The sequence below is a fragment of the Salmo salar genome, chromosome 28 (genome assembly GCF_965601325.2).
Source record: "Salmo salar chromosome 28, fSalSal1, whole genome shotgun sequence".
Classification (NCBI taxonomy): Eukaryota; Metazoa; Chordata; class Actinopteri; order Salmoniformes; family Salmonidae; genus Salmo; species Salmo salar.
Window position 1 is genome coordinate 11272501 of NC_138318.1, and position 12144 is coordinate 11284644.

Below are 12144 nucleotides of genomic sequence, written 5' to 3' on the forward strand. Positions count from 1 at the left end.
CCATGACCATTGTTACCCTGATCAATAATTCCACATAACATCTTATTGTTTGTTTCATGTTGTTTGTCTTGTTTGGGGTGTGTTTGGTTGTTGCGGTGGCGTTCCTCTTGAAATACTACAATCAATGAATGAATCAATCGACCACACACACAAACAGGTGTGTGTGTTGAAATTGTAAATATTGTGAATTGGTATGATTGTGTGCAAGGCTCCCTTGAAAAAGAGGCCTTGGTCTCAATGGGATTTTCTGTTTAAATAAACGGTTTGAATACACATGATCAGTTTACAGGCTCTCTAGCAACCTGCATGGTGTTCAACTTGACCAAGTCTGTGTGGCTTTGTGTTCAAATACATACAGTCTCTGCACGCCCTCCCCAGTCAAATATTTTCAGGCTGACATCCCATTGGCCGTGTACTGAGCCTCATGCCTGGCCGGGGATAGGGCGCCACATTCATACACCTCGCACATTAGGTCACCGGCCTAACAACTGTCCATTTGTTCACAGCACTCAGTGCCTGGTGTGTGTATTATTGTGTGTGTGTGTGTGTGCGTGCAAGCATGTGTGTGTGTATCTCACCGTACACTGTAAAAAAATATATATATTGTTGTTTGAACTTTAAATCTTCCCTGTCAAGTTGTCCGGTGACACATTTTCCTAAAGGAAACTCTGAAATGGCATATTGTTTTTATGAAGATTGTAGAATATTCACATTCAAATCTGTCGGCAATTGGATGGAAGCCTAGCTTGTGCGCTAGTCCAGTGTCACTTTGATTATGTCTGCACATCATTGTTCACCAGTAGCCCACAACACCTCAAGAATAAGCTACCAGCCAAACAGGCTTGTAAGAACTGTACTTAAACACCCCTTAAACTATCTAACTATCACGTAGCCTACATATCAATACATACACACAAACTATCTACAGTTTGTTGAGCTTGACGCAGTTTATTTACCGTGGTGTTAACACAAACCATGATATTGAATTGCCCGAAGTGGGTATGTTTTGTTTATTGGTTGTGTGGTGCATTGGCACAGAAACCTGTTAGTGGAAAATGTGTTGCATATATTTGATATAATTATAAATATGTAATGAAACAGGCAGGGAGAGTGAGCTTGTCTGGGGCGGTCGGCGAACCCCCAACCTTCTGGCCCGTAGCCCTGCGTGGCATCAACTGTGCTACAAAAGCATGCTGAAGTGGCAAAGTCCATATCCACGTTTAGAAAACACAGGGTCGCCAGTTATTATTATTTGTGGTCGTAAACAATATTTAAAGTTAATTCTACGAGGGGGGAGGGTGTTCCAAGTATTTTTATATCCAAGGGGAGGGTCATGTGAAAATATTTTTTACGTTGGGGAGGGGGGTGTATTTTCTTTTATGACACCTTGAGTACATTTCAATCCGTCTCTTATTATTATTAAGTAACTGGTTCAACAGCCTTTCTTTTTTTTTTTACTCAACTTTTTGGTCTAAGTGTTACCTGAACTAAAAATAATACTATAATTCAACTAGAAGCTATTATTTGGGAATTTTACCTAAAAAAGGCTGTGGAACTAGCTACACTGTTTTTAACATATAATGTGTTCAATTTACATATTTGACACACATGATTACATAGTGCATGTATACAGTCATTCATATTCCACACCTGGGATTAGAACTCACAGCCTCTTGGTTTCCGACATTCCAATCTTCCTGCTACGCCACCATGTGTGTGCCAATGACTGATTTCACCTGTATTGCTACACTTTGCACTCCAGAGTAAATCTCAGCTCGGTTAAAAGTACACTCAAGAAAAAACATTTTATTTATCATAGTGATTCAGGAGTAACATTAAAACAGAGTAATATAATTAGACAACTATACAGAAAAAAACTACAATTGCTGAAATAAGTAAGTCAAATCAATGTTAAGAGAATAGTCAGATTAACTGATAATCGACACAAATATGGTGTGTAGCAGGAAGATCAGAATGCTGTGAACTAAGAGGTTTTGAGTTCAAATCCCAAGTGAGGACATGTTGAGTAATAATTACTGTAAATTAACATGCACAATGTAATCATGAGTGTCAAATGTGTAAGTTGAAAACATTGTATGTTAAAAGCATGTTGTTTGTGTAAACAGTTGCATAGCCTTTTTTAGTTTTGATGCCCAAACAATAACTTGTAGTTGAATGAACATATGAGACAAGTTGAGCAAACACATCATTTTAAATTGACATACTTTTTGCATACGTTAAATCAAGTTGGAGCTAAATTTGGGCCAATATTTAGTTTTTAGTTCAGGTAACACTTGGATCAAAAAGCTGAGTAAACAGAAAAAGGCTGTAGAAACAGTTACATAACAATAACCTTTTTTTTTTTTTACAGTGTAGCCTATACCATGCAATATAATTGACATATCCACCTACTAATATTAGACCTAGGCTACAATGTCTTTTGTAAATCTATAAATATGTATTGAGCCTACACACTTACCTTCTTCTAGGAGCCGCTCCAGGTGTGTGAAGATGCCAGTGAAGTTGGGCAGCGAGCTCATCACCTTCCGGTCCGTCATCAACTGCATCAGGTAGTCCGGGCTGGGCCTTGGTCTTTCCCGGACCTGCTCACTCATCTCCCCGACCATGGTCACACTCACAACTCAAGTCTACAAAATCTAGGCGCGACGCTCTGCAATAAAAGTGATGTCCAAAAATGTTGCCTCGAGCCCCAGCCTCCGATTCTGTGATGAGTTTGTCACTTACCGCTCTGAGTATTCGGCAGTCCCGAGGTCATGCGCTAAAAAGATGGGAACGAAATAACGAGAGGCTTGGAAATAGTTGTTGTTGTTTTTTAACTCCGCTCAGTTGATTAGGCCTATACTCTCGCAAAAGTTAGTTGGTGAAACTCGTGTCCGCCGTTTCTTTTAGCGAGTTCTCTTCTTCGCCGTTTCACAGTCAGATAGAAGTGCCCTAGTGCCTTTTCACGCTCTCTCGGGGTCGGTTCACTTGTTTTCTCCCCTTCACTCCTACTCGCTCATGTCCGGTGTGTGTCGGTATTCAGACCCTGTCATATGACCAAACATCACACTGCAAGAGAGAGAAAGAGGGAGTGGGAGAGAGAGACCGAAATGGGGTAGTGGGTGGTACCAGAGCGCGCTGTGTGTCCCCGAAGATTCGATTCGGGGAGGGCTGCTGTCTCCCCTCTCTTTCTCTCCTCTCCTCACACACGCACACACACACACACACACACACACACTTAGAAGATGAACTGTTCTAGATGACAATGTCAACAATGCTATTTGTCCAGTTGCACTCAGAGGTATGCACACCTGTTCTACCTTCAGTTGCTGTCTGTCACTTGGGGATCTCTGAAAGTGTGTGTGGCATGCAGGTGGTCTGTCTCTTTCTTTCTTTCTTTCTTTCTTTCTTTCTTTCTTTCTTTCTTTCTTTCTTTCTTTCTTTCTTTCTTTCTTTCTTTCTTTCTCTGTCTCTCTCTCTGTCTCTCTCCCACACACCACACACACACCACCACACTTTCTTTGAGTAAAATGCTAAATTAATGTATACTTTGGATAATAATGCCTTGTAATTGGCAAGAATGTATGTGTGTGTGTGTGTTCTGGCTCTGTAGACTAGCTGACTCTAGTCTTTATCCGCCACAGCTGTCTCACACTGTCATTCCTCTGTACACTCCAACACAGATATGCAGCATACAGAATATTAATCAAAAGACACAAACTCGCACACATATACACCACACACAGAGAAAGAATAGTAATCTCAGATTGAGCTCCCATCTCACCCCACCATTTCTCTCCCCCTTTCTTTCCCTCCCCCTTCCCTTCTCCTCCCCCATCTCAACCCACCAGGCACCACATGTCATTCCTGCTAACAATCAGACGTGTGTAGTTAACCTTCAAGACAACGACTGTCTTATACGTCTGATGGGGTAGGGGACAATGTGTGTGTGTGTGTGTGTGTGTGTGCGCATGTTTGTGTGCCTGTGTATGTGTGTGTTGTTGGATGATGGCGTTGGTCCAGCCTGGTTTGGTATGGTGGGTATTCAGAGCGGAGGTAGGACATTGTCCTCTCATGGCCTAAACAATACCACCTCTCACCAGGACACAAGACACTGACTAGCTACTGAAACATACTCGCAGCAGAGAGAGAGAGAGTTCAGAATTTTTTTTGTCAGTAGTATCTGTGTCTTTGATGAAGCGAACCTTAGGCATTTGAACCCAGAGAATTGGGTTAGAGGTCAAACTATGACATCACTGAACAAAGGACAAAAATCCAAGGAAATACCAGAGGAGTGTGCCATCTAGTGTTTCCCAATGTAACTGCTGTAAAATGGCAGGATGAGAGAGGGAGCGGAGTGTAAACGGCTTCAAGCTGCTTGCTTAGCAAGACCATATTGGTGCAAACTCGGGACCTCTGTCTTGCTAGCACACATGACCGCTCTTCTGAAGAGTCACACGAAAAGCTGGCCATTCGCTGGCGCAAGTGGGGACACTTCAGGCAGAGGAGTAAGTTTCTCACATCCCCAATGTGCTACAAGAACAGTACCTAGAAACACCAGCAGACGGCAGCAAAAGACGGCTTCTTTAGGTTGTATTTTATTTTATTGGGATCTCTTTTCATTTATAATACAATCACATTTTCACATATAACACACTGTTACAAACAACAGACATAATACACTGACATGTTGACCAGATAAATATTCTAACAGTCTGAAAATATATGTTGGTTCCTTCATCTACCATAGTCTTGCACAACCTTCCAATTAATTTTATTTAAATGGTTCTAAAGTATTGTTTGTATATATATATATATATATATATATATTTATTGAAAGGTTTCTGGTTTTCTCAGATAAATTGTTCAATTTCTTTATTGCTCTGAATCTAAATGTTATTTTGCCGATTTCTCTTTTCTGCTAAGATAACAAATACAGTAAATGTTGGACAATTTATTCCTTGTATTGATTAAATGTCTGTCTCTTACCAACTGAATACTGTTGTGAATGGGGTTTGGCTGTTTTAAATGGTGTACATTTTATTTCACAAGAACTTGTTGATTGATGACCACCCAAGACCATTCTGCATGACTACAACAAAATAATCATATCTCCACCTTAAAGTAATCCTTGCTGCTTTGTTCTGTCTAATCTCACATGCTGATGCATTTCCCCAGACCACAGAACAGTAGTTCACCTGACTCTCAATTAATACTTGGGTTGTTTGCTTAAGATTCTTTCCCGGTAAATATTTAGCTATCCTTCTGATCATGCATGCAGTTTTATTTGTTTATATTTTACATAGATTAGTTATTTGAGATGACCACGGTAAGCAGTTGTCTAGCTGCACTCCTAGTAGTTTGGTTTCTTCCACTTCCTGAATTTGTACTCCCTCCATGCTTAATCACATCCTATGTTGTGCTGGCCTTTTCCTTGTGGAATAGACCAACATAATCTTGGTTTTCTTGGCATTCAAAACTAGTTTGTTCTGGCAAACCCACTCCCTGATATTTCCCAGATCTACTTGTAGAGCTTGCTATACCTGTTGAACTGATTTGTCTTGCTGTATAAATTGTAGTATCATCTGCAAATATAGTAGCTTGAGTTTTGGATAAGGAAGGTCATTGGTATATATTAAGTAAAGAAGTGGCCCAAGGTAGCTGCCCTGTGGTATTCCACAGTTTAAATCATGAGGGGAAGAAAACGACCCATTGATATAAGTGGGCTGTTTCCTGTCAGTTAGATATGACTGTACCCAATTCCATACTGCCTCCTTAAACCCATAATGCAATCATTTTGTCAAATTATTTCATAATCTACTAAATCAAATGCTGCACTGAAATCTAAAAATAGTACACCCACAAACCTGCCATTATCCATAGTATTGAGCCACTCGTCAGTCATGTCAACCAATGCAGTGGTAGAGGAATGTTTTTTGCGATTGGCTGCGCATGCTGATTGGCTGTGGTCAGATCATTCTTGTCCATGTGCTGTCATATCTGTCTGCTCACAATACCCTCCAATATCTTAGTGAGTGAAGGGAGTAGACTGATTGGTCGACTATTGGCAGGAGTAATGGGTTCTTTCCTGTTTTTATGGATTGAACACAGCTTAGCATGCTTCCATACATTTGGAAATTGCCCCTTTTCCAGTGACTAATTAAATATGTATTTCAGTGAAGTTGCAAATCTGGTGAGCAGCATAGAATAAAAACAAAATTGTCCATAATATCATAACCTGTAGATTTACCATTGGGTAATGACTTCAATAGGTTTAACACCTCCTCTATAGGTTTTCTTGCTCATAATATGATCATCCATTGGACAATAGCTTGTTGGAAGAATGGGTGTTTAGATTATCTCTCAGTAAATTCGTTTTCTTTGTAAAAAGATCTGCAAAATGATTGGCAATATCAGCTGGTTTTGTGATTGTTCTCCCGTCAACCTCCACACTAGATGGGCATGACGAGATAGATGTACCAAGTAAGCTCTTCACTATATTCCATACCTTTTTACAACCATTTTTATAATCAATATAAGCATTTTTTGTCAACTAAAGTTTTTTTCTTACGATTTAATTTAACTGCATCATTACGTATTGTTCTAATATTCTGTTAATCAATTTCTAGTTTAGAATTGGCTGCTAAGACTTTTGCCATATTTCAATGTAATAGTCCGGTGGCCATTTTATTAATTGTTCAGCTGTCTTATGGCTTGGGGGTAGAAGCTGTTAAGGAGCCTTTTGGTCCTAGACTTGGCGCTCCGGTACCACTTGCCATGCGGTAGCAGAGAAAACAGTCTATGACTTGGGTGACTGGACTCTCTGACAATTTTATGGACTTTCCTCTGACACCGACTATTATATAGGTCCTGGATGGCAGGGCCAGATCCTAACTTTTACTTATGTCAAATTTTCCCTTAAGTCTCCCAGTGACATTAATGCATGCAACGGAGGTTAGGATTTGTCCTAGTGACTTTGACAGTACTTGGTGGTTTTTAAAAAGCAGCTCCTCTGTCAGATGTCAAACTGTATACAATAATTTGGTGGTGCTTATAGTTATCCTGTTACACACTTGTACAAGTGTTCACCTGTTACACACTTGTACAAGTGTAATGAAATGTGTTTCTTGCATATCCCAACTATGACACTCTCAGGGAGTGGGGTCATGGCCAGGGTCACCAATGTCCTGCGCCCCTGGAGCCATTGGGGTTTACAAGTTGCATGGACTCACTCTGTGTGTAATAAGTGTTTAACATGATTTTTGAATGACTAGCTCATCTCTGTAACCCATACATACAATTATCTATAAGATCCCTTAGTCGAGCAGTGAATTTCAAACACAGATTCAACCACAAAGACCACAGAGGTTTTCCAATGCCTAGCAAAGGAGGGCACCTATTGGTAGAGGGGTAAAAATAAAATAAAAAGCAGACATTGACTATCCCTTTGAGCATGGTGAAGTTATTAATAATTACACTTTGGATGGTGTATCAATACACCCAGTCACTACAAAGATACAGGTGTCCTTCCTATCTCAGTTGCTGGAGAGGAAGTAAACCGCTCAGTAATTTCAACATTAGGTCGATGGTAACTTTAAAACAGTTACAGAGTTTAATGGCTGTGATAGGAGAAAACTGAGGATGGATCAACGACATTGTAGTTACTCAACAATACTAAGCTAATTGACAGAGTGAAAAGGAAACCTGTAGAGAATAAAAATATTCCAAAACATGCATCTTGTTTGCAACAAGGTACTAAAGTAATACAAAAGCAATTCACTGAATATACATTTGTTTATTTATTTTACCTTTATTTAACCAGGTAGGCCAGTTGAGAACAAGTTCTCAATTACAACTGCAACCTGGCCAAGATAAAGCAAAGCAGTGCAACAAAATCAAACAGAGTTACACAAACAAACGTACAGTCAATAACACAATACAAAAAAATCTATGTACAGTGTGTGCAAATGTAGAAGAGTGGGGAGGTAAGCAATAAATAGGCCATAGAGGCAAAATAATTACAATTTAGCATTAACACTGGTGTGATGGATGTGCAGATGATAATGTGCAAGTAGAGATACTGGGGTGCAAAAGAGCATGAGGGTAAGTAATAATATGGGGGTGAGGTAGTTGGGTGTGCTATTTACAGATTGGCTATGTACAGGTACAGTGATCGGTAAGCTGCTCTGACAGCTGATGCTTAAAGTTAGAGAGGGAGATATAAGACTCCAGCTTCAGTGATTTTTGCAATTCGTTCTAGTCATTGGCAGCAGAGAACTGGGAGGAAAGGCGGCCAAAGGAAGTGTTGGCTTTGGGGATGACCTGCTGGAGTGCGTGCTATGGGTGGGTGTTGCTATGGTGACCAGTGAGCTGAGATAAGGTAGGGCATTACCTAGCATAGACTTATAGATGACCTGGAGCCAGTGGGTTTGGTGACGAATATGTAGTGAGGGCCAGCCAACGAGAGCGTACAGGTCGCAGTGGTGGTGCCAGGTGGTGGGTGTAGCTGGTGCATGAAGTCAGGCACATGAGAGCAGAGATGAGTGAACAAAGCACTTTACTTGAGAAAACAGCACAAAGTAACAATACTAATGTGAGAAAAATAACGGTTGCCACAAAACACCAGTGAAAACAGCACCCGGAAAAACCAGCTGGAAACGTACCGACCTTAACAATAAACAATCACACACAAAGACATGGGGGAAACAGAGGGTTAAATACATGACCAGTAATTGGGAAATGAAAACCAGGTGTGTGGGAAACAAAGACAAAACCAATGGAAAATGAAAAGTGGATCGGCGATGGCTAGAAGACGGGCGACGTCGACCGCCGAGCGCCGCCCGAACAAGGAGAGGAACCGACTTCGGCGGAAGTCGTGACAGGTGGGTAGTATATGCGGCTTTAGCAACAAAACAGACGGCACTGTGATAAACTGCATCCAGTTTGCTGAGTAGAGTGTTGGAGGCTATTTTGTAAATAACATCGCCGAAGTCAAGGATCGGTAGGATAGTCCATTTTACGAGGGTATGTTTGGCAGCATTAGTGAAGGAGGCTTTGTTGCGAAATAGGAAGCTGATTCTAGATTTAATTTTGGATTGGAAATGCTTAATGTGAGTCTGGAAGGAGAGTTTACAGTCTAGCCAGACACCTAGGTATTTGTAGTTGTCCACATATTCAAAGTCAGAACCGTCTAGAGTATTGATGCTAGTCGGGCGGGCAGCAATCGGTTGACGAGCATGCACTTAGTTTTACTTGCATTTAAAAGCAGTTGGAGGCCTCAGAAGGAGTGTTGTATGGCATTGAAGCTCGTTTGGAGGTTTGTTGGCACAGTGTCCAAAGAAGGGCCAGATGTTTACAGAAGGGTGTTGTCTGCGTAGAGGTGGATCAGAGAATCACAAGCAAGAAGAGCGACATCATTGATATATACAGAAAAAAAAGAGTCGGCCCGAGAATTGAACCCTGTGGCACGCCCATAGACTGCCAGAGGTCCGGACAACAGGCCCTCCGATTTGACACACTGAACTCTATCTGAGAAGTAGTTGGTGAACCAGGCGAGGCAGTCATTTTAGAAGCCAAGGCTATTGAGTCTGCTGATAAGAGTGCGGTGATTGACAGAGTCGAAAGCCTTGGGCAGGTCGATGAAGACGGCTGCACAGTACTGACTTTTATCGATGGCAGTTATTATATCGTTTAGGACCTTGAGCGTGGCTGAGGTGCACCCATTACCAGCTCAGAAACCAGATTGCATAGTGCAGAAGGTACAGTGGGATTCGAAATGGTCGGTGATCTGTTTGTTAACTTGACTTTCGAAGATTTTAGAAAGGCAGGGCAGGATGGATATAGGTCTATAACAGTTTAGGTCTAGAGTGTCTCCCCCTTTGAAGAGGGGGATGACCGCGGCAGCTTCCAAGCTTTGGAGATCTCAGACGATATGAAAGAGAGATTGAACAGGCTAGTAATAGGTGTTGCAACAATTTCAGTGGATAATTTTAGAAACAGAGGTGTCACGTTCTTCGTCGTCAGACGAAACAGAGAAATCATCATCTGAGAAAGTGGACCAATACGCAGCGGGGTTATGTGTACTCATCTTCTTTATTTCTGGATAAGAAGGCAAACCGTAAACCAAAAACACATACACAAGAAAATAACAAAACGAGGACGAACAGTTTCACAGGCTACGACAACTAGCAGTGCGAAATACAACTACCCACAATCAACAACCCCGAACACATACCTATATATAGGACTCTCAATCAGAGGAAAACAGAAACACCTGCCTCTGATTGAGAGTCCTATATATGGGTATGTGTTTGGTTTAGTGTTTGTGGGAGATTGTTTCTTGTTTTGCTGTGTGTGCCTGACAAGACTGTCTAGTTCGTTTGTGTTTTTGTATACGTGTTTATTTTGGTTTTTCCTTCTTTGTCCATAATAAAGAAGATGAGTATACACTTCCCTGCTGCATTTTGGTCCTCTCCTTACGACAACCGTGACAAGAGGGTCCAGATTGTCTAGCCCAGTAGGTCCTATGATTGAGTGTAGTCTGGCCCAGGAGTGTGAAGGTGAACAGAAAGGTACTGGAGCAACGAACCGCCCTTCATGTCTCTGCCTGGCCGGTTCCCCTCTCTCCACAGGGATTCTCTGCCTCTAACTCTATTACAGGAGCTGAGTCACTGGCTTACTAGTGCTCTTCCATGTCGTCCCTAGGAGGGCTGCGTCACTTGAGTGGGTTGAGTCACTGACGTGGTCTTCCTATCTGGGTTGGCGCCCCCCTTGGGTTGTGCCGTGGTGGAGATCTTTGTGGGCTATACTCGGCCTTGTCTCAGGATGGTAAGTTGGTGGTTGAATATATCTGTCTAGTGGTGTGGGGGCTGTGCTTTGGCAAAGTGGGTGGGGTTATATCCTGTCTGTTTGGCCCTGTCTGGGGGTATCATCGGATGGGGCCACAGTGTCTCCTGACCCCTCCTGTCTCAGCCTCCAGTATTTATGCTGCAGTAGTTTATGTGTCGGGGGGCTAGGGTCAGTCTGTTATATCTATAGTATTTCTCCTGTCTTGTCCTGTGTGAATTTAAATATGCTCTCTCTAATTCTCTCTTTCTCTCTCTCGGAGGACTTAAGCCCAAGGACCATGCCCCAGGACTACCTGGCATGATGACTCCTTGCTGTCCCCAGTCCACCTGGCTGTGCTGATGCTCCAGTTTAAACTGTTCTGCCTGCGGCTATGGAACCCTGGCCTGTTCACCGGACGTGCTACCTGTCCCAGACCTGCTGTTTTCAACTCTCTAGAGACAGCAGGAGCTGTAGAGATACTCTCAATGATCGGCTATGAAAAGCCAACTGACATTTACTCCTGTGATGCTGACCTGTTGCACCCTCGACAACTACTGTGATAATTATTATTTGACCATGCTGGTCATTTATGAACATTTGAACATTTTGGCCATGTTCTGTTATAATCCCCACCCGGCACAGCCAGAAGAGGACTGGCCACCCCTCCTAGCCTGGTTCCTCTCTAAGTTTTGGCCTTTCTAGGGAGTTTTTCCTAGCCACTGTGCTTCTACACCTGCATTGCTTGCTGTTTGGGGTTTTAGGCTGGGTTTCTGTACGGCACTTTGAGATATCAGCTGATGTAAGAAGGGCTATATAAATTTAATTTGATTTGTAGGAATCCAGATTTGTTAGCACTTTCAGAACATCAGCTGTCTGGATGTGGGTGAAGGAGAAGCGGGGGGGGGGGGGGGTTATTATAGGAGTCAAATACTTATTTCCCTCATTAAAATGCAAATCATTTTATAACATTTTTGACATGTGTTTTTCTGGATTTTTTTGTTGTTTTTCTGTCTCTCACTGTTCAAATAAACCTACTATTAAAATTATAGACTGATCATTTCTTTGTAAGTGGGCAAACGTACAAAATCAGCAGGGGATCAATTACTTTTTTCCCCCACTGTATATAACCCTGTCAATTCCAGCATCTCCATGTTGCTTGCCCAGTTATGTCAGAAGCTCCCCACTTCATCCCACCTACTGTAGAGTTCTCCCTATGAAGGTTTAACCCCTTAGAGATAGCTGACTTTTTGTCTTCTTTTTATAATAATAAATAAATAAATGATTAACCCATCCACCACCCTTCTTCGGATGACAAAT

The 12144-nt window shown here is 41.9% G+C and overlaps 1 protein-coding gene across 2 annotated transcripts in view; it reads right to left on the bottom strand.

Moving 5' to 3' along the window:
• The window catches only part of LOC106589438 (KH domain-containing RNA-binding protein qki.S), a 16635-nt gene extending 13508 nt beyond the window's left edge, over positions 1-3127 (bottom strand). The window contains exon 1 of one of the 2 annotated variants that reach the window (XR_006762570.2): positions 2480-3127. Coding sequence is in view for 1 of the 2 variants with exons in the window: in XM_045710213.2 (XP_045566169.1) it covers positions 2480-2627 (148 nt within the window). In the remaining variant the exon portion in view is untranslated. The remainder of the gene's footprint in view (positions 1-2479) is intronic. The other variant, XM_045710213.2, reaches the window with a different exon arrangement.
• Positions 3128-12144: the final 9017 nt, after the last annotated feature.